This window comes from Schistocerca gregaria, chromosome 11, assembly GCF_023897955.1.
Source record: "Schistocerca gregaria isolate iqSchGreg1 chromosome 11, iqSchGreg1.2, whole genome shotgun sequence".
Classification (NCBI taxonomy): Eukaryota; Metazoa; Arthropoda; class Insecta; order Orthoptera; family Acrididae; genus Schistocerca; species Schistocerca gregaria.
The window spans coordinates 148288330-148312349 of record NC_064930.1 but is presented as its reverse complement, the minus strand read 5'-3'; the positions used below and the strand labels follow the sequence as shown (position 1 = coordinate 148312349).

The 24020-nt window shown below is 46.0% G+C and overlaps 1 protein-coding gene across 11 annotated transcripts in view; it reads right to left on the bottom strand.

Annotated features, from left to right (window-relative positions):
• Nucleotides 1–24020, bottom strand: part of LOC126294986 (zinc finger protein 45-like) — a 92617-nt gene that overhangs the window by 33736 nt on the left and 34861 nt on the right. For 9 of the 11 annotated variants that reach the window (XM_049987224.1, XM_049987223.1, XM_049987226.1 and 6 more), the window contains 2 exons: nt 16690–16814; nt 1322–1402 (listed from right to left, as the gene is read on the bottom strand). In XM_049987224.1, coding sequence (XP_049843181.1) covers nt 1322–1402; nt 16690–16752 — 144 coding nt within the window. In that variant the 5' untranslated portion in view covers nt 16753–16814. Of the gene's footprint in view, nt 1–1321; nt 1403–16689; nt 16815–17268; nt 17343–24020 lie in introns of those variants that run through there. The other 2 variants (XM_049987229.1, XM_049987230.1) reach the window with 2 other exon arrangements.

The following is a 24020-nucleotide window of genomic DNA, read 5'->3' as shown; positions in this document are numbered from 1 at the left end:
ATCCGTAGGCAGCGGTCATCCACTGCAGTAGCATCCCTCGGGCGGCCTGAGCGAGGCATGTCATCGACAGCTCCTGTCTCTCTGTATCTCCTCCGTGTCCAAACAACATCGCTTCGGTTCACTCAGAGACGCCTGGACACTTCCCATCTTCAGAGCCCTTCATGGCGCAAAGTAACAATGCGGACGCGACCGAACCTCGGTATTGACCGTCTAGGCACGGTTGAACTCCAGACAACATGGGCCGTGTACCTCCTTCCTGGTGGAATGACTGGAACTGATCGGCTGTCGGACCCCCTCCGCCTAATAGGCACTGCCCAAGCATGGTTGTTTACATCTTTGCGTGAGTTTAGTGACACCTCTTGAACAGTCAAAGGGACTGTATCTGTAATACAATATCCACAGTCAACGTCTATATTAAGGAGTTCTGGGAACCGGGGTGATGCAAAACTCTTTTTGGACAGGTATACACTCGCGCGCGTGCGCGCACACACACACACACACACACACACACACACACACACACACACACACACACACACACACACACACAGAGAGAGAGACACAACTCTTTGCCTTTACAAATGTCTGCTTGTGTGTGTGTGTGTGTGTGTGTGTGTGTGTGTGTGTGTGTGTGCGTGTGTGAGAGAGAGAGAGAGAGAGAGAGAGAGAGAGAGAGAGAGATATTGTATACCTGTCCTTTTTTCCCCTTAAGGCAAGTCTTTCAGTTCCTGGGATTGGAATGACTCCTTATCCTCTCCCTTAAAACCCACATCCTTTCATCTTTCTCTCTCCTTCCCTCTTTCCTGACATAGCAACCGTGGATTGCGAAAGCTCGAAATTTTGTGAGAGTGTTTGTGTGTTTTTTTTATTGTGCCTATCTGCCAGCATTTTCCCGCTTGGTAAGTCATGGAATCTTTGTTTTTAATATATTTTTCCCATGTGGAATGTTTCTTTCTGTTATAACCTACAGCAAAATACAATTATTTGTGAGTAAGAGTGGACAAAAAGTGAGAGGACAAATAGGCTTTGTGCTCCTCTTGGGTGTGCAGGTCTTTTCAGTAAGACACGCTTTACAGGGTAATTTGTTGCACAGCCACTCGAATGAAATGTAGGATCTGGAGAACGATTTGGTGAGATGCAAAGGTACAGTCAAGATACCGCACATATGAAATCTGGCACTGCAGTTTTGGAATGAATGCACGTATTTAATATGTGAGGAGAGGCACTAAGGAACCAATGATGTGAACAAAGTGGTGTGAAAATCACTTCGCCTTCTTTCTCTCTCTGTGACAGAAAGCAGCAACAGGAATTTGGTGCATACCTTAATTTTTGTCGCTTCTGGGACCAGATGTGTAGCTGCACACTGATCATGTTCCGGTTCAATTTTGATACATACAGGATCCTGCAAAAGATATTACTATACTGTAAAGAACCACACAATACAAAAATCACACTCTTACACCTGCAACGCAAAAATTAATGTCTTCTCCAAACAGAGTCGAGCAGTGTATAATAACAAACATACTGCAGCCTGAACTGTCTTTACCCTCCTTGTAGACAAGTATATCACTCTAATTTTGTGACTAGATTGACAATTTCTCAGCAGGAAGAATGCAGTACGTTATCTTACACGGGGGGTCATCGACGGATGAAGTAACTTCTGTCGTGCACCGGGGAAGTGTGTTCAGACATTTGCTGTTCATACTCTATACCAATGAGCTGGCAGATCAACTGAATAGCAACCTCAGACTTATTGCAAATGATGTGGTTACCTATAATGAAATACAGTATGAAAAACATGCACAAAGGTTCCATCTGATCTTGAACAATGTACAAGGTGGTGAAAAGACTGTCAACTTTCTTTAAATGTTTACAAATGTGAAATTTTGCGTTTCACAAAAGGAAATAAAATAGAATTCTATGCCAACAACATCAATGAGTCACAACTGGAATCGGGTAACTCATACAAAAACCAAGATATCTATATACAGGGTGTATACGTGGACAAGGAAAAAAAATTTCCGGGTTTTTCCCAGTTAAAAATATACTTTCTCCCGGGTGAAAATACACTTTTTCCGTGTTAAGTGACAGTATACTCTTCCTTGGCACTGTAAAACTCATCAATTGTTTGAATGTTTATGGTTTTATATACCGACGTAGAATTTCCCGACACTTTAGAAAACGAAACTCGGGAGGGGGACATTTTGAAAGACCTATGATGTGCAGCAACATGTACACCGCATATTTCTGTATTACGAAGGTATAAATTTGAATTCCACCGAACACAGCATGTCATTTTCCAAAGCATTGAAATTGTGATTGCTATGAGCTTTTGAACACACAAATAAGAAAAGTTAATGGTTTAAATTAATATACATGGCATTCACATATAATGTTGATCTTTTTTGCTCATGTTACACTTTAAGATACATCACACAAATGTGGGAGTAAAATTTTTAATAACGACGTAAATGTCTGAGCTTCTGGGCTCGAAATTCTTTTAAATGGTCGTCCTCAAAGAGTTGATTTTTAAATGAGAGTCAAACGCTTTGTGACTTAAGAAATTCATCGTACATTCCCACACATAGTTCATCTCGCGTAAAAGGAAATTTGGTTTGAATAATGCTTTACAGACCACCATTCGCAATATTTTCCTGTGACCTGTTAGAAATAGGTTCGTTTCAGCAGTTGCAAAAGAACGCCAGATAACACGCGTCACCGCACTTGCGCAGCTACGATGATGCAGGAAGCGGGTATGTTCGAACGTGTGAAACATCAAAATATCTTACATTCTGTCATAGAAGAAACAAGACATCAGAGGATGCTTAAACAGCATCAGAATTTCGTGAACCATACTTAAATGCACATTCATTTGTCCAGATTCGTATGTCAATTTTCTTGGAGTACCAGTACTGTATTATCTCATGTTTGGTTCTTTATTATGGCATAATGCCATATGTGCACTTGAAATGCAGCGAACAGTTGAGATTAGGCAATAATGTGAAATTAAACACTTTGTTTCAAATAAAGCAGAAAAGATTAATGAAACCCAAATCTCTTTAGCAAACTGACAAAAATAACTTCACTGTTTTGCAAGGCGATTAATGCTTGACTGTCACAAAGGTGGAAATAATATCTGAGACTAATAACATATTTTGGCCATCTACAACTATGCGAACGTATTTTAACAAAATACACAAAAATCTGTTTTGTTCTCATTTAACATGAGAGCAACAAACAAAGAGGAAACAACAAAAATCACTGAACATAAACACAGGTCACGTGCAGATGACCCACCTCCCCACCACAACTCAGCTCCGGATCTGCATTATTTCTGAACCGGGGCAATATTAAGTAGTGCCGCCCAGCCACACTTCTGTAACCAGAAGTGGGAGAAGGTACGACTCGTACGCGACTCAACTGCGCATGTGCAAGAGCCCACCCGCAACTGCTCAAACGAATCTAATTTGAACAGTTGTCACGTCACCCTCATTGGAGGCAATTTGTTGTAATAAAGCATTACATAGTCTTCCTAAAGCCTTTGACACACTTTTCTGTTGGCAGACGCTTGTATGAGTACTGCTTTGTTGTTGTATATGCCGAATTTCCTTTGCAACTTAAGTTTTATTTTGGTCCCCCCCCCCCCCCCCCCCCCTCTCCCGTTCACGTTTTGTTGCTGCAGCATTATTCTGCAATAGCGGAATACAGTAATATCCTTTATTAAAGTATTGGTTCTTACCAGTCAAAATCACAAAAAATTTAACTGGAAACTAAACCAATGAAAAATTCCCGGAATTCTCAACAATTCCCGGGTTTTTCTCGGTTTGCTCCCGGATGAAAAAATTCCTGCGTTTTTCCCGGATCTCCCGGGTCATATACAACCTAATATAAGAATTTGTGGGGATACGAAGTAAAACCGTCACATACAATTAGCCACAGGGAAAGTTGGTGGAATCAGTTCACTGGTGGAATACTAAGGCGATCCAGTCAGTGTGCGAGGAGACTGTTCACAAAACACGTGTGCTGTTAACTGGTGCCAACTGTGTCTCTTTGATAGCGGAGTCACAGGGCAGCAGTTTTCGCGAAGTGAGAAGTTTTGCATTTCTGAACATTTAAAGCTGGCTGCCAGTCTTTGCTTCACTCTGAAATCTTATCAATACTCAGCAGTGTTTTTTTTTTTTTTTCAATTTGTTTACAGTCACTTCCAACTAGCTGACGAATTATGTTAGCCTTGATAGTGCCAGTAGAGAATAGTCAATCTGGTATAGTGCCAGTAGAGAATAGTCAATCTGGTATTGTGCTTTAGTAATGTCACGTTTACATTAATGCTACAGGGTGATACATTTTTTAACATGTCTTAAGAAGAGAAAGTGGATTACCAAGTAAAAACATTTAAAAAAGACGTATTACTTTTCACACATTTGTAGCAAACAACAATACAAGAAAGGCAATTATGAGAGTTGGGGTCCTCCTGGCAGCTTGACACTTTTTTGTGGGGGAGGGGGGGGGGGAGGGTAAAAAGTTGCTTGTGGTGTGGTCAAGACAGACGAGACAGCGCATAGAACAGCACTGATGTGCTTGGCGTAAGATCTTATGAACCTCACTTTCCACAACAGCAGGTTGTTATCCTTTGAACTGAGGAAACACATAATGTCAGTGGGACATGGGACATAAAAAACACAAGTAAATAATAATTATATTAATAATAATAACAATAATAATAATAATAATAATAACAATAACAATATTAACTTCAGTCATTACACAGAAATTAATGACACAAACAACACAGAACAAAATTATAAATGAAGAACAAAAAGGCTGTTGCAAAGGAGCACGAGGATGTAGAGAGCAACTGATAATAGATGCAGAGGTGACATATCAAGCTAAAATTGAACAGAGGTCGCTACACTACGCATACATTGACTACCGAAAAGCTTTTGATAGTGTACCCCACTTGTGGTTATTACAAATATTGGAAATATACAAAGTAGATCCTAAATTGATACAGTTCCTAAACATAGTAATGAAAAATTGGAAAACCACACTTAATATCCAACCAAATTCAAATAATATCACATCACAGCCAATACAGATTAAGCGTGGAATATACCAAGGAGACTCATTAAGTCCTTTCTGGTTCTGCCTTGCTCTGAACCCACTATCCAACATGCTAAATAATACAAATTATGGATACAATATTACTGGAACATACTAACACAAAATCACACATTTGCTATACATGGATGATCTAAAACTACTGGCAGCAACAAATCAACAACTCCACCAATTACTAAAGATAACAGAAGTATTCAGCAATGACATAAATATGGCTTTTGGAACAGACAAATGTAAGAAAAATAGCATAGTCGAGTGAAAACACACTAAACAAGGAGATTACATATTGGATAAGCACAGCGGCTCCATAGAAGCGATGGAAAAAACAGATGCCTATAAATATCTACAATACAGACAAAAAATAGGAATAGATAATACAAATATTAAAGAAGAACTAAAAGGAAAATAAAGACAAAGACTAACAAAAATACTGAAAATAGAATTGACAGCAAGAAACAAGACAAAAGCTATAAATACTTATGCTATACCAATATTGACCTACTCATTTGGAGTAGTGAAATGGAGTAACACAGACCTAGAAGCACTCAATTCACTTACACGATCACAATGCCACAAATACAGAATACATCACATACATTCAGCAACAGAAAGATTCACATTAAGCAGAAAGGAAGGAGGAAGGGGATTTATCGACATAAAAAACCTACATTATGAACAGGTAGACAATTTAAGTAAATTCTTTGTAGATCGAGCAGAAACTAGCAAAATACACAAAGCAATCACTCATATAAATACATCAGCTACATCGTTGCAATTTCATAACCACTTCTACAACCCTTTAAATCACATAACATCAACAGATACGAAGAAAGTAAATTGGAAAAAAGAAAACACTACACGGCAAGCACATATATCCTCTAACACAACCACACATTGATCAAGATGACTCCGACACGTGGCTAAAAAAATGCAATATACAGTGGGACGGAAGGATTCACGATTGCAATACAGGATCAAACAATAAACACCAGATATTACAGCAAGCATATTATTAAAGATCCCAATACCACAACAGATAAATGCAGACTTTGCAAACAACAAATAGGAACAGTAGATCACATTACAAGTGGATGCACAATACTAGCAAACACAGAATACCCCAGAAGACATGACAATGTAGCAAAAATAATACATCAACAGCTTGCCTTACAACATAAACTAATAGAACAACACGTTCCCACATACAAGTATGCACCACAGAATGTACTGGAGAATGATGAATACAAATTATACTGGAACAGAACCATTATAACAGATAAAACAACACCACATAACAAACCTAACATTATACTCACCAATAAAAAGAAGAAATTAACACAACTAATCGAAGTATCCGTACCCAATACGACAAATACACAGAAGGAAACAGGAGAAAGAATTGAAAAATACATTTGACTGGCTGAGGAAGTCAAGGACATGTGGCATCAGGATAAAGTTGACTTTATATCCTGTCGACTACAGGAGTCATACCAAACAATATCCACCAGTACGTCAATGCAATACAGCTACATCCAAACGTATATATACAACAACAGTAATCTGTAATTATTGATACGTGTTCAATTACCTGAAAGTTCCTAAATGCAATGTAACATATGCCGTACAGCTAAAAGGAAGTCACGTTTGATCAAGGTCCACATCACTTTCCATTTTTAACCAGACATAACGTTTGAGAAAGGAAAGAAATAATAACAATGACAATAAATCTTTAGGTAGATCCACCTGACTTGGATGATGCTTTTCAACACCTTCATGATTCTATGCTTGCTTGAACACACTGCTTTATGGTGAAGATGAGTCATTGAGTGTTACATATTCCATGCATATTTTGGCATCTACTACAGTTATTTGATGATATTATGAAGGGTTGATCTTTCTTATGCCTTGGGGTTGAGAATATTATTGCTACTCGATCCAGGGGGACAGCAGCAGATAGGGGAGATTGAGGTGACATTGGTGGGTATAACTTGAGGGAGGGAGGTGTGTGTGTGTGTGTGTGTGTGTGTGTGTGTGTGTGTGTGTATCTTGTTCCAGCCTTATCAACAGGCTGGGGGGGGGGGGGGGGGGTTAGTTTAAACTTAAGGATTTATGATGTGTTCAGATTAGATGATTTTAACTTTGCTTAGTACATACGAGAGATATTGTGAGTTAGAGGAAATGATTTCCTTAGAGGAACAAGTTTAACACATGTTGGGAACAATGTTGCGGTTATTGGTTCTAAATACACACTCACATTAACTACATTGATTATAATAAATCCACATTTACACTGTCCGTACTGTTTACACAAAATTTTGGTAGAGATGAGTTGAGCAAGCTATTTAAATTTGGGGTGTTGATTCAGCTATCTGATACCACACCTGGATTTGACTCCTCCATAATTACTGAGGTTGGTTGGTTGGTTTGTGGGGGTTAAAGGGACCAGACTACTTAGGTCATCGGTCCCTTGTTCCACGACCATAATAATACACGAAGAAAAGTCCAACAAGCAATAAACACATAACGGAGACGACAAGGGACGACACAGTACAAGAAAGACATAGACGAAGACCAGAGAAAAGAGATTAAAAGACACACAGAGTGCGACGGTCATTGGCCGACCATGAAAATAAAACTGGAAAGGCCAACAACCAAGGGACACATTAAAACACCACAAACTAAAACCCCAGGCCAAAAGCCACAGTCGACACTAAAAAAAATAAAAAGGGACTCTCATATTGAATGATAAAAACCCCCTGCTCGAATAAAACGGAGAACTAAGTCAGCCATAGTAGAGTCATCGGTTAAAAGAGCAGGGAGTGTATCAGGCAGCGCGAACGTCTGCCTGAGGGCAGTTAAAAGTGGGCAGTCTAGTAAGACGTGTACCACGGTCAGGGCCAATCCACAGCGACAGAGAGGCGGGTCGTCACGGCACAAGAGATACGCGTGCGTGAGCCGGGTATGTCCTATGCGGAGCCGGCAGAGGACGACAGCGTCCTTGCGAGACCCCCGCATGGAGGAGCGCCACACACTGGTTGTCTCCTTGACTGCCCGAAGTTTGTTGGGAGAGGGCAGGGTGCGCCACTCATCACGCCAAGCAGCAAGGACCTTCTGCCGCAATACGGATCGGACGTCACCCTCTAAAAGACCGATCTCCATGGCCGGGGAACTGACCGCCTGTTTCGCCAGTTCGTCAACCCGCTCGTTACCCGGGATGCCGACGTGACCCGGGGACCAAACAAAGGTGACAGAGCGGCCGCAACGGACGAGAGTATGGAGGGACTCCTGGATGGCCATCACCAGACGGGAACGAGGGAAACACTGGTCAAGAGCTCGTAAACCGCTCAGGGAGTCACTACAGATGACAAAGGACTCACCTGAGCGGGAGCGGAGAAACTCTAGGGCACGATAGATGGCAACCAACTCGGCAGTGTATACACTGGAGCCAGCTGCCAATGACCGTTGCTCACAATAATCCCGTAGAGTGAGAGCGTAACCAGTGTGACCAGAGACCACCGAACCGTCGGTGTAGGCCACCGCCGCGTTCGGAAACTCGGCCAGGATGGAAAGAAAGCGGCGGCGGAGGGCCTCCGGAGGCACTGAGACCTTCGGACCCTGTGCCAAGTCGAGCCGAAGGCACGGTCGGGGCACACTCCACGGGGGCAGACGGAGATTGGCCCGGAAAACAGGCGGCAGAGGAAAAAAGTCAAGGCCACGGAGAAGGTCCCGGAGGCGAACCGCAATGGGACACCCTGACCGGGGCCGCCTGTCTGGAACATGGACGATCGAGCGCGGGAACAGGAGACGGTAGTTTGGATGCCCTGGCATGCTATAAACGTGCGCGGCATAGGCGGCCAGAAGGCGGTCACGCCGGAACCGCAATGGAGGGACACCAGCCTCCACAAGTATGCTGTCGACGGGGCTTGTCCGGAACGCTCCCGTGGCGAGGCGGATCCCGCAGTGGTGTATGGGATCCAGCAATCGCAACGCCGAAGGCGAGGCAGAACCGTACGCCACACACCCATAATCAAGGCGGGACTGGATCAGCGCTTGATATAGGTGGAGGAGGGTGGACCGGTCGGCACCCCACCTGGTGTGGCTTAAGCAACGGAGAGCGTTTAAGTGCCGCCAGCATGTTTGCTTCAGCTGCCTAATATGGGGCAGCCAAGTCAACCGGGTATCGAACACCAGTCCCAAGAACCGATGCGTCGCGACCACAGCAAGAGGTTCACCGTCAAGGTAAAGGCGCGGCTCAGGGTGAACCGTGCGACGCCGGCAGAAATGCATAACGCAGGTCTTCGCGGCCGAAAACTGGAAGCCGTGCGCTACAGCCCATGACTGCGCCTTGCGGATGGCACCTTGCAGCTGCCGTTCAGCACCGGCGATGCCACTGGAGCTGTAATATAGGCAGAAGTCGTCCGCATATAATGAAGCCGCGACGGACGACCCCACCGCCTCAACAAGCCCATTGATGGCAATTAAAAACAGGGACACACTGAGGACAGACCCCTGTGGGACCCCGTTCTCCTGGACCCGGGAGGAACTATGCGACGCAGCTACTTGCATGCGGAAGGAACGATACGAAAGAAAATTCTGAATAAAAATCGGGAGCGGGCCCCTAAGGCCCCACCCATGAAGTGTGGCCAGGATGTGATGGCGCCAAGTCGTATCGTATGCCTTCCGCATGTCGAAGAAGACGGCAACCAGATGTTGGCGGCGCGCAAAGGCTGTACGGATGGCAGACTCCAGGGAGACCAGATTATCGACGGCAGAGCGGCCTTTACGGAACCCACCCTGAGACGGAGCCAGAAGGCCCCGAGACTCGAGGAGCCAACTCAACCTCCGGCTCACCATACGTTCCAGCAACTTGCAAGGAACGTTGGTGAGGCTTATGGGGCGATAGCTGTCCACCCCCAGCGGGTTCTTGCCAGGTTTCAATACGGGGAGGACTATGCTTTCCCGCCATTGAGACGGGAAAACACCCTCGACCCAGACGCGATTGAAAAGATCTAGGAGGCGTCGCTGGCAAGGCACTGAGAGGTGTTTCAGCATCTGGCTGTGAATGCGGTCTGGTCCAGGAGCCGTATCAGGGCAAGCAGAAAGTGCGCTCTGCAATTCCCATTCGCTGAAAGGAGCATTGTACGACTCCGCGTGGCGCGTGTGAAAGGAAAGCCTCCGACTTTCCAACCGCTCTTTCCGGGAGCGGAAGGCCAACGGGTAGTTCGTTGACGCGGAACACTGAGCAAAATGCTCTGCTAACCGGTCCGCAATCGTGTCGGAGTCGGTGCACACTGCTCCATTCAGCGAAAGCCCAGGGACAGAGACAGGTGGCTGATAGCCTTGGAGTCGCCGAATCTTGGCCCAAACCTGCGATGCAGAGGTACGGACGCCAATGGTGGAAACATAACGTTCCCAGCACTCCTGCTTCCGTTGGCGAATAAGGCGTCGGGCTCGGGCGCGGAACTGTTTAAAAGCAATGAGGGTCTCCAACGACGGGTGCCGCTTATGGCGCTGAAGAGCCCGCCGGCGATCTCGAATCGCCTCTGCGATCTCGGGCGACCACCACGGCACAGTCCTCCGCCGAGGTGACCCGGATGTGCAGGGAATCGCAGATGCCGCCGCAGAAACGATGCTGGTGGTGACCGACTGAACCACCGCATCAATCGGATCAGTGGAAGGAGTTGCGATCACTGCGACAGATGTAAATAAGTCCCAATCAGCCTTATTCAGAGCCCATCTGGAGGGGCGTTCAGAAGAGTGACGCTGTGGCAGTGACAGAAAGATGGGGAAATGGTCACTACCACATAAGTCGTCATGGACCCTCCAGTGGATGGATGGTGAAAGTCCGGGGCTGCAAATAGAAAGGTCAATGGCCGAAAACGAGCCATGGACCGCACTAAAGTGGGTCGCCTCTCCCGTGTTTAAAAGGCAGAGGTCAAGCTGTGACAGAAGAGTCTCGACATCTCTGCCCCGGCCAGTAATCGCGGCGCCACCCCACAAGGGGTTATGGGCGTTAAAGTCGCCCAGCAACACAAAGGGAGGCGGCAGTTGTCCTATCAATGCAGCCAACACATGACGAGAGACATCACCATCCGGCGGAAGGTACAAACTGCAGACAGTAATAGGCTGAGGCGTCCACATCCTTACAGCGACAGCCTCTAAAGGCGTGTGAAGAGGTACACATTCGCTGTAGACAGAGTTAAGGATGTAGACGCAGACTCCACCAGATACCCTATCATAAGCTGCCCGGTTCTTATAATAACCCCGATACCCTCGTAGGGCAGGGGTCCGCATTGCCGGAAACCACGTTTCCTGGAGGGCAATGCACAAGAAAGGGTGACTGCTGACGAGTTGGCGGAGCTCAGCAAGGTGGTGGAAAAAACTGCTGCAGTTCCACTGGAGAATCACTTTGTCCATGGGCGAAATAGGCGTGAAGGGACCGAGGAGGCAGATCACGTCACTGGGTCACCTGCTGTCACCGATCGAGGACCAGTACAATCGGCGTCCTTGGCGTCTGAGGGTATGGCGAGATCCAGGTCCTCAGCGGACGCCATGATCTCCACCTCATCCTCAGACGCAGAGCCTGTATGGAGCGGTGGGGTGGATGCCACCGCGCGTTCCTTGGCCTTAGAGGCCTTCTTCTTCTTCGTCTTCTCTCTCTGCTCCTTGGGCTTTACTGGCTGGGAGGGCTCCACCGAGTCAGTCTCCGGGACGGAGGAGGAGCGGGAAGCCCTGCGACCAGCCGCTGGCCTGCTTTTCAGCCATTGGCTGACGTCACCCTTCCCAGAGGTGGAAACCTGGGAAGGGAGGGACCCGAGGGATCCCTTGCGAGAGAGAGTCGCCGAAGAAGTCGGACGCTTCTCCGGCTTAGAGTTGGGGACTTGTGTCCCCGATGGTTGGGGGGTCGTTGCTCCTGAGGTAGGTGGTGCAGGAGCAACAGATGGGGAAGTGCCCCCCACCATCAAGGGGGCAGGTGTAGTATTCCGGCTCAGAGTGTTCAGTGGAATCGGTGCAGCAGATGACAAAACTACTGTTTTGGCAGCGGTGGCATAGGAGCTGGTCAGAGCCACAGGATGTAGCCTCTCGTATTTCCGCTTAGCCTCAGTATAGGTCATGCGGTCCAGGGCCTTATATTCCATGATCCTTCGTTCTTTCAGTAGAACCTTGCAGTCTGGCGAGCAAGGGGAATGGTGTTCGCCGAAGTTCACACAGATGGGAGGCGGCGCACATGCAGTATTAGGATGTGAAGGGCGTCCACAATCTCTGCATGTCATGCTGGAAGTACACCGAGATGACATGTGGCCGAACTTCCAGCATTTGAAACACCTCATCGGGGGAGGGATATAGGGCTTCACATCACATCGGTAGACCATCACCTTGACCTTTTCGGGTAGGACGTCACCCTCGAAGGCCAAGATGAAGGCACCGGTGGCTACCTGATTATCCCTCGGACCCCGATGGACGCGCCGGACGAAGTGAACACCCCGCCGTTCTAAATTGGCGCGTAGCTCGTCGCCTGACTGCCATAGTAGGTCCCTATGGAATATAATGCCCTGGACCATGTTGAGACTCTTATGGGGTGTGATCGTGACGGAAACATCCCCCAACTTGTCACAAGCGAGTAACCGCCGTGACTGTGCAGAGGATGCCGTTTTGATCAATACTGCCCCAGAGCGCATTTTGGACAAGCCCTCCACCTCCCCAAACTTGTCCTCCAAGTGCTCGACAAAAAACTGAGGCTTGGTCGCCATAAACGATTCCCCATCGACTCGTGTACAGACTAAATAGCGAGGTGAATAAGGTTCGCTGCCAACCGTAGCCTTTCGTTCCTCCCATGGTGTGGCCAGGGAGGGGAACGATTGTGGATCATATGCCTGAGCGTTGTATTGAGGCCGAGAACGCTTAGAGACTGCTGGCGGCTGGCCGCCAGCAAGAGATGATGTACCACGCTTCATCGCGGGTCATCCGCCCTGATGCCACCTACTCCGACCAAGGGCCCTCCCCACGGGCGCCACCCAGCCTCAGCAACGACCACCTGGCGGGATGGCCATTGCCGGGAGTCCCGATGCCCCAAGGAGACAGGCATCTACTCCTTGGCATACGCGGGGAGTTAACGGCGCTGGCATCAGTAGAGCGATCCCTGTGTTGTCAGGGGGCTACAACCGACAGGGTACATGGCGGCCCCACCACAACGGACTGGCTACCGTGCTGGATTTCAGGTGAAATGTAGCCCATGATCGTCATTGGCGCATAAAGCGACACAGCAGAGCAGACTGCAAAAACCGCACCCAAGAACAAAGCCACGCCCTAGAGATGGTGAGTGGGCGGGACAGCTATGCGACGACGACCAACCAAGCTAGAGATGGTAATGAGCGATGGACACATTGCACCTTGTAAGGCGCCCTTCCCCAATCAGCTCGCTCTTCGGAAGAATTTAGAAGATGGAGGTCAAACCCGGTAGGGGACCATCACATAAGGCCGAAACGTTTGAGACTCCTTTTAGTCGCCTCTTACGACAGGCAGGAATACCGTGGGCCTATTCTTACCCCCGAACCCACAGGGGGGAATTACTGAGGAAGACATGTCACAATGAGGACTACCCTGTGATGATTTTTCTTATTTCTATTTTGTGCCATTTTCATTTATCTTGGTTAGTGTGTTTTCTATATTTTGTATGTATGCCTGGATTTGGCAAGTCTGACTGATTTCGTGCCAGAACTAAAGACATTATGCAAAAAAGAGTTAATTATACCGTGAGGGATGATATATTGTAAATAGGTAACGTGTAATGTTTAAGCTAAAAGGACACTGATTCAAATGATTGTGCATGCAATATATTCAAATGGAATGGAACCTAATAAAACTAGTTTCTGGAACTGAGAAGTCACTAATATACCTGAGACCAGCTAATATAAAGGACCAAATTTGAGAGCAGACACCTCTCTGCAAGAGATCTGGTCTCCGGCAAAATTGAATTTATGTACAGAGAAAACCTCTGTAAATAATTTACAACATAGTTTATACTTATTAACTTCTGTTACATTATGTTGTTGTTGTGGTCTTCAGTCCTGAGACTGGTTTGATGCAGCTCTCCATGCTACTCTATCCTGTGCAAGCTTCTTCATCTCCCAGTACCTACGGCAACCTACATCCTTCTGAATCTGCTTAGTGTATTCATCTCTTGGTCTCCCTCTACGATTTTTACCCTCCACGCTGCCCTCCAATACTAAATTGGTGATCCCTTGATGCCTCAGAATATGTTCTACCAACCGATACCTAATTCTACTCAAGTTGTGCCACAAACTCCTCTTACCCCCAATCCTATTCAATACATCCTCATTAGTTATGTGATCTACCCATCTAATCTTCAGCATTCTTCTGTAGCACCACAACATTTCGAAAGCTTTCATTCACTTATTGTCTAAACTATTTATCATCCACGTTTCACTTCCATACGTGTCTACACTCCATACAAATAATTTCAGAAACGACTTCCTGACACTTAAATCTATACTCACTGTTAACAAATTTCTCTTCTTCAGAAACACTTCCCTTGCCATTGCCAGTCTAAATTTTATAGCTTCTGTACTTCGACCATCATCAGTTATTTTGCTCCCCAAATAGCAAAACTCCTTTACTACTTTAAGTGTCTCATTTCCTAATCTAATTCCTTCAGCATCACCCGACTTAGACTACATTCCATTATCCTCGTTTTGCTTTTGTTGATGTTCATTTTGTATCCTCCTTTCAAGACACTGTCCATCAGTTCAACTGCTCTTCCAAATCTCTGCCTCTGACAGAATTACAATGTCATTGGCGAACCTCGAAGTTTTTATTTCTTCTCCATGGATTTTAATACCTACTCCAAATTTTTCTTCTGTTTCCTTTGCTGCTTGCTCAATATACAGATTGAATAACATCAGGGAGAGACTACAACCCTGTCTCACTCCCTTCCCAACCACTGCTTCCCTTTCATGTCCCTCGACTTTTATAACTGCCATCTGGTTTCTGTACAAATTGTAAATAGCCTTTTGCTCCCTGTATTTTACCCCTGCCACCTTCAGAATTTGAAAGAGAGTATTCCAGTCAACATTATCAAAAGCTTTCTTCAAGTCTACAAATGCTAGAAATGTAGGTTTCCCTTTTCCTAATCTAGCTTCTAAAATAAGTCGTAGGGTCAGTATTGCCTCATGTGTTCCAGTATTTCTATGGAATCCAAACTGATCTTCCCCGAGATCGGCTTCTACCAGTTTTTTCATTTGTCTGCAAATAATTCGTGTTAGTACTTTGCAGCTGTGACTTATTAAACTAATAGTTCAGTAATTTTCACATTTGTCAATACCTGCTTTCTTTGGGATTTGGATTATTATGTTCTTCTTGAAGTCTGAGGGTATTTCGCCTGTCTCATACATCTTACTCACCAGATGGTACAGTTTTGTCAGGACTGGCTCTCCCAAGGCTGTCAGTAGTTCTAATGGAATGTTGTCTACTCCCGCGGCCTTGTTTCAACTCAGGTCTTTCAGTGCTCTGTCAAACTCTTCATGCAGTATCGTATCTCCCATTTCATCTTCATCTAAATCCTCTTCCATTTCCTTAATATTGTCCTCACGTACATCACCCTTGTATAGACCCTCTATATACTCCTTCCACCTTTCTGCTTTCCCTTCTTTGCTTAGAACTGGGTTTCCATCTGAGCTCTTTATGTTCATACAAGTGGTTCTCTTATCTCCAAAGGTCTCTTTAATTTTCCTGTAGGCAGTATCTATCTTACCCCTAGTGAGATAAGACTCTACATCCTTACATTTGTCGTCTAGCCATCCCTACTTAGCCATTTTGCACTTCCTGTTGATCTCATTTTTGAGACATTTGTATTCCTTTTTGCCTGCTTCATTTACTGCATTTTTATATTTTCTCCTTTCATCAATTAAATTCAATATTTCTTCTGTTACCCAAGGATTTCTACTAGCCCTCGTCTTTTTACCTACTTGATTCTCTGCTGCCTTCACTACTTCATCCCTCAAAGCTACCCATTCTTCTTCTACTGTATTTCTTTCCCACATTCCTGCCATTTGTTCCCTTACGCTCTCCCTGAAACTCTCAACAACCTCTGGTTCTTTCAGTTTATCCAGGTCCCATCTCCTTAAATTCCCACCTTTTTGCAGTTTCTTCAGTTTTAATCTACAGTTCATAACCAATAGATTGTGGTCAGAGTCCACATCTGCCCCTGGAAATGTCTTACAATTTAAAACCTGGTTCCTAAATCTCTGTCTTACCATTATATAATCTATCTGATACCTTCTATATTACGTAATATACGAGTCTGTGATGAGTATTTTGATGCATATTGTTTATATACTTTCTACACAAACTATCAAAAATTAAAAGCGGCCCAATCCACTATAGCAATATTGATTGTTAATACAGGCACAGATTAAGTTTCCACAAGTTCCTCCTTTTGTTGCTGCGTACTTTGATTTATTACACATCTCCAAAAGTTGTAATTCTCGATGGGATCTACAGAACACAATGGATGAATGGTAAAAGATGTAGAGAGAAGAAATGCGTTCTCACCGTGTCGACTGCCGCGAAAGCGTCCAGTGGTTCTTCCTTCACGGGAACACGGGGAGACGACATGTGGGCAGACGATTAATGTTTGCGGGTGTCAACCTCTCAGAACTGGTTCGTGTTTGTAGCAACTGTTGACATAAGAACAGGCAGTTGAATTGTCAACTCCACATACAACAAGTAAACTAAATATTGTAACAAAGATTAAAACCAAATCGCATAGCTTTCCTATCTACGAATTGCCAGTAGACACGGATTTATCATAATTTTGTTTCGAATTTGACCGAGTACAACCAATCACACGTACTTCCGAGAGGGCGAGGCTTCAGGTACCGCCGGCTGAGTTGCTTCGTTTTTGGCAGGTCACACGTATACGACCTAAAATGAACAATTAAGATATTTTGGCCTGACACCCCATTTTTGAGAAAACCGCATCTGAAGTTCCATCACACCCAATCGCCTCAGAATTGAGAGAATCAATATATAATTGAAAACTCAGCATTCTTCATCATATACGGGTTTCACACACACACATATCTCCACAGAAATCAAGAAAAGGAACTATTGTGACTGCTGCTAACGTACCCAGAAGGTGAACACCGTACGAGGAAAGTGCCGTTGTCGTAGCAACTGAGGCATCCGGCTACGGAGCAGAGAACCTGCATTTGATTTTCACATATACGCTGCCCAGAAAATAAAAAAGAAGTAGTATACATTGAAAGACAAATTTGATTTTGATCCGATGATGGCATATGCCACCTGGGAGATAGTAGATGTACCGATAACGGTTTGAACGTCTTCCGCCAACAGATAGCATACTGGCATACCGGGGCACTATCTGCGTCTACCGTTCGACAGGGAACGCTCGCACCCAGAAGGTTCAGTGTGGTGCAATCGTGCGAAGTAACCGAGCCACGGAGACAAACTCGAGATTACTACAGCCAACCGAGCAAGTTTCAAAGGGGTCAAACTGTGGCCTTCTAAGTAAAGCGACAGTCCTTTTGGAGAATTACCGTACGAGCTGGACGTGGTATGTCAGTCGTACGATGATGCCGCTATCAGTGGTCACGTGGAGATTCTCACACCTGTAAATGAGGATCCAGACATCCACACAAGACAGACACCTGCCACGAGAGACGGTACAGCTACCAAGACACAGGTAAGTGAGCTCGCCAGCCCAGACGAGTCGACACGAATTGCTGCGAAATGGCTACTAGCAGTGAGATTACGGGCACATACATCTCCATCCGGTGTTCGACTCGCCTCAAAGCACTGACGTGTACAGCTCCACAGGTGCCATCAGAGGATCACTCGGAAGACGGAACTGCGCGCCTCTGTCTTCGGCGACAAAAGCCTATTCTGCCCGCACGCGAGTGAAGGTCGTTTGCGCGTACCACACAGATCCGGTCAGTGCCTTGTCGTACAGCGTATTCGTCCGAGACACACCGGGGCCACCACAGACCTCGACGTCCTACGTACCGCATGGATTTCTGTGGGTATTTGACGCAGCATTGCTGGTCCGTCAGTGCTGACAACTACATAAACACTGTTGCTTTCGGTTAAGTGAAAGCTGTTGACCACTGCCTCGTCTGTAGTGAGAAGTAATGCCCGAAATTTGGTATTGTCAGCACACTTTTGATACTGTGGATCTCACAATACTGAGTAAGCTACAATTCTCTTCCACATTCACGTTTCTAGAGAGGACGGTAACCAGCACTTGGTACACGAGAATGTCGTCAGATCCGTTCTTTTGCTGTTCTCGTGACAGGAAGGTGATACGCCATTCCACCAGAATAATGCTCGCAAAAACACTGTGCTCGGGGAACTCGCCGTGCTCTGCGAGACGTGCACCCCCGGCCGGCACGATCTCCATACTCGTCTGCAATCGAGCAGGTGGGAGGTGTAACGAGATGAGAGTAGACTCTCGGGAGTTGTCGACCGGCTACTCTTACCGAACTACACGAACATCTTGAGCAGGCATGGCATAACATATTCCAGGACAGTATTCACCATCTGTATCATCGGGTGGACGCCACAGTCGGCACCTCCATTGCCACGTGCAGAGGCTACACCACATGTTAATATGGATGATTCGGCACGGGTCAATGTCTGGTACCAAAAAATTGCTCTGCTACTGACCTGTAAATGTCATCATTTTATGTACTCCATACGCACTGTTGCAACAATGAATCTTGAGTGAATCTGAAACCTCTAAATGCCTGTACTGGTATTTTTTCCGACAGTGTGCGCTGCCGTTTCGTTTAAATTCCCCCCCCCCCCCCCCCCATTCTAAACTGGTAGTAGTAGGAGGTTTAACAACATAAGTAACCTAATAAGAAATAACAACAACAACATAGGCAAACAAATTTCTCAAATGACTTTAATTACTAAAGAATTAAAAATTTAATGCCGGTTGCTTTGCAACAGCTCTTTTACCCAGTCTGTCACATGTCCTCAGTTTCCTTCAGAGAGCTAAACGGACAGTACTTGCCGTAATCGTTCAAAGCGAACACACTCGCAGCACCGAGAATATGTAACGACAGCAGTCTTCAGGCAACAACATTGCTCCTTCCAAGGATCTGGCAGAAAACAAGCCTTTGTTGACATTTAAAAATATTTCTTTTTTGAGAATTAATTTTGGTGGTTATCATGCACTGTCTGAAAAATCAATGCTGAAAGTTGATCACAAATTAAGCTGCCAATTATCACTGCAGCTGTGCAATCCCCGCTGCAGACTGCAGTTTTGAAGCGCCGACCTTCGACCTTGCGAGACAGTTGACCTCTGTTATCTATCCACGTGCCAACACACATTACAGTATTTGTCTGTCCACTCCAGATATACAGTATCAGACAAAACTTGTATGGGTTTAAAATGTTCTCAGGATACTGAATTTGTCAGTTTACTATTTTGGAGCAACTGGCAATTTTTCAGCAAGTCAGTTATACAATATGCCAGGGATCAAATTAATCGTCAGTTTCTTACAAGCACAAGAAACCTTTATACAACAATTTTTCGGATGCTGTGATGGAACATTGTGCCGTGCAGGAAGTGGTGGTATATGCTGCTATTCGAGGCAGTGACGTGTCCCACTCCCTTTCTACTGTGCCACGAAAGATGTGTAGGAACCTTATTTTACGGTGGTAGTGACAGAGGAAAGACCGTATACTGTGCGCGCAGTTTTTATTTATGCGCAGAGATGCAAATGTGAGCACCGTACAGCCACGAGGCACAACTGAGGGCGAGTCTTTTCTGGTGGGGAGGAGCCAATTACACTCCGACGTCGCAACTTGGGGGTCCGTGGATGCCAGTGCGTTAATTAATTACATACGTACATCTTGATTTTTGGATAATAAGAATCTGTCAACAATTCTGCTTATTAAAAGTTCAAATAAGAATGTTTAACTGGTATGTTGAAAGTATTATTGGGACTGTCAAATACATAAGGCTTTTGAAAAGAAGTAGTTATGTGGTTTTGTAGTGGGTAGCAAACATAATCTTCCATTATCACAGTGCTTTCCTTTAGACCAGGGATCTCCAAACTTTTTAGTCCACGGGCCACATTGACTCCTCCACGAAGTCATAAGGGCCAAGATCTACCTAGTGGGATTAAAGCACCATAGCACTCCACGATCACCGTAATGTAAGGGTAAAGGAAAGATGAAATCGCAAAAATCTAAGGTTGCGGAAACAGCTAAAAAAAATATTTTATACGATTTACTTGCTATGTGTATTTTACAACGTAATCAAAAGAAAGTGAAACCTCGCTTAAGAATCATCTTCCGTGATGACTGATTACTAAGGCTAGTCGCCGAAGTGGCGTACATTTGAAATACTTGCACCAGACTCGTGAGTAGAATAAAATGCAAAGAATTTTTTTTACTTAAAATGTTTTCAGCAAACGAGTCTGTTAACTGTTCTTTTTTCACTATCACACAAAAAACGGTCTGTCTGTTTATTGTGGATAGCCACAAGTTTAACCGTGACCTTCCGCTTTGTAACTATAGAGCTCCGACAATGGCGCAGTGCATCGGTCGCGATAGGCTTCGAAACTCAATTGTTGGCAGTATAGGCACCACCTCAAATATTTGGAAGGCCGGACACCGGGGATGTCCGGCCAGCTAACGCGGGCCGTTTTCGGCCCACGGGTTGTAATTTGGAGACCGCTACTTTAGACGGTAAGGAAGTTTGATATAGCTATGAGTGGCAATGCACAGCAGGACCACAACATCGAGGAGTGACATAAGTGCAGAAAGAGAGATCTGGTGGTCATTAGAGACGTGCAACTGGCAGATCACCGAATTGATACTCTGGTTAAAAACTTCCCAACAGCAAACACCACTGGTAACATTCCAATGAATGCACAATTTGACGTATACTACCAACTGTGACAACCTTTAGTTTCTCTCCCTTATGCGATAATACGCACAGAATGCTCCTATTCACAGAAACCTTACTGTGAATTGTTTTCATACAATAATTCTTCACTAATTCGTGCTGTCTATTTTGTTATAACTCCTTATTGATATATTGTTCTATTAACCGTACTATCACTACCCATCTGGATGCGGAAGCAAACACAAATGGGAAAAAAACAACTGCCAATTATGTCCAAAAATCTAACAGATTCTCTGCTCGATGGACCTGTTTCTACATCTGAAAGATGACGTCTGCCCAGATTTTGCACCATTCGTGTAACAGTATTGCTAGCAGCGACACTACGAGGGTGCAAATCGGGTTTCTTCGAATAGACACTGTAACAGCTGTGTTAGTTACCTTTGATATTGCACACGGTGCGTTCACGTTAGTCAAGAATGCCTTTAAGACGAGAGAGATGCCACTATCGTAGTAGGGCTACAAGGAGCTGGACGATACTCCTGCAATGTTGCAGTGAGACTTGGGCAGGTCACGTGGCACTACCGAGAGGAAAGACCGTCGTGTTCAGTGTGCGGCTGTGGCGCGTTGTTCTCGAGCTACATCAGCAATTTGAAGCAATTTGATCAGTCAGCATTTGACACCACAGTGACACAACGAACTGTTGCAAATCGGTTACTCGAAAGTCAGCTCCGGGGCAGATGTTCTGCAGCAACCATCCCACTGACCTCAAACGCCACTGTCTACAAGTTCTGTAGTGTCGCGCAATAGTAAAGAGTTGGAAACGTGGAATATTGTCAAGGTTTTGTTGCCTATGCAGAGAGCCAGAGGCAGTAGGTTAGGCGAGAGCTAAGAGGATTGCACAATTACGGAATGTGTCGCCAGGCACGGGCAACGGTCCGGTTATACACGGCAGGCGAGAGAGAAATGGTTAGCACGCAGGTTCGTGTTAGACGGAGACTTTTGTAGAGTGTAAGACGGAGGTATAGTGTCAGCTATATTGCATTTCACAACTTTGTGTAAGGCTGCCGAAGCAACACGTAACTCTGTCGCGAGAACACCTGAGGAGCGAGTACGACAGGCGAATCGGCAGTATAAGTGGTACGAATGCGATCATTACAAACGAGCACGACGTCAGGTCGTCACTCGTGCTTCCTTTAAATACCCCAGCTTCGATAGGGACAAGGCACTCGCAGTTAGACGTGTACCGGGTCGTTGCGTAGCGCTCAGCTCGGTGATCGACACATTACTATTTATTGAGGAGATGTTGCGGTAAGGGCGGCCCATCCGGCAGCAGACGTGAGGGGACAGTACCAGCTCCGGTCCTCTCTGCTCCCGCTGTCAATCGTCAACTAGGGATTAGTAGACATCGGAGCAGACTCGCTCGCCGCCAGTGTTGACCATATGAGTGAGCCGCCGTCGAGATCGTGCGGGGCCTAGGCCCCGTGCACCCGCCGTCACAACGGGGTGAGCCGACGACGCTGGGGGACTGCGACCCGTTCCGCCAGTCCACTGCGGACGAGCGACCGGGAGGAGCAGGGAAGAAGACGGCGTGGGACAGAGTACACTCTGCACTACGAGAACACCTTTCGTGCTGACAGCACCAGGACTCCGACCCGGAGCCTCCACGTACAGCAGCTTGCTGTCCGCAGCCGAGCTGGCCGGCCAGCTCGACGCCGCCATCCGTGCGCAGCCGAAGTAAGGACATTCCTCCGCTACGTCGGGGCGCTGCGCTAGCACGACTGTGCGGCACGGATCTGGTGTCATCGCCACGAGTCGGCGAGGACTCGGGGGAAGGTCGTCGATATCACCGAGCCACACTGTACTCGGCAGGGATAAAGGTGTTACGAATTAATACTGTATCTCTGGCGTCTCTGACGCGTCCACAGTCATTTCCTAGCATCCTGACAACTGGAGAGGTCACCGCTCAGCCATCTAGCCCACTGCAGCCACCTACAGATTTGGTGGCAGAAGTGGTCGTGCCCACTGCCTACACTTCAGTAGCATCAAGTGAGAACCCAGTAGAGGGCAGGCAGGGGTCTGTCGTGTTTACCATTGGGAGCCAGTGTTGCCTCGGCATCAGTGATAGCCTACTGTCGGTCAGGGAAAGCCTGCGGCCGACCTGTCTGCCTGCTCGACACGTCGGACGTACGCCCGGTCCGGGGTGCGATTTCGTATGACGGCGAGAGTGTTCTCGTGGTTATCTCACACTCCCTGCCTGCAAATTTGTACAGCAGCCTGACAATTCGAGCTCTTGTGCTGACGTCTGGGTGAATCCCGAAACTGACAGTAGTGGCATTTTTGGGAAAAGTTTTAAGTGTATATCGACAGGATAGGTAGATGTGGAATAGAGGTGGTGTATTTGTCACAGTAGACAAGAAAATCAAATCCACCGAGGTAGAAATTTAAGCTGCATATGTGATTGTTTGAACAATACACAGTATGACGGGTGGCCATAAAATGATAATTGGATCCTCCTATCACACAACAGACTCATTTCCTGATGTAACCGAAAACTTTACAGAGAAACTCAGTTCTCTTGGACGTAAGTTCCCCAGTCGTACAGTAAACATTGGTGGAGACCTTAATCGTCCAACAATTACTTGGCAAAACTGCAGCTTTGGCAGAGGTGGGTGTGACAAGACATTCTGTGAAACATTACTAAATGCCTTCTCAGAAACTATCTGGAACCCCACTCATAATGGAAATATACTAAATCTAATGGCAATAAATAGACCTGCCCTCATACGAAACTTCGTGGCACCTTAAAGCTGTGTGCCAGACCGAGACTCGAACTCGGGACCTCTGCCTTTCGCGGGCGTGTGCACGGTAGAGCATGAGCCCGCGAAAAGCGAAGGTCCCGAGTTCGAGTCTCGGTCCGGCACACAGTTTTAATCTGCCAGGAAGTTTCGTATCGGCACACACACTGCTGCAGAGTGAAAATCTCATCCTGGAAACATCCCCC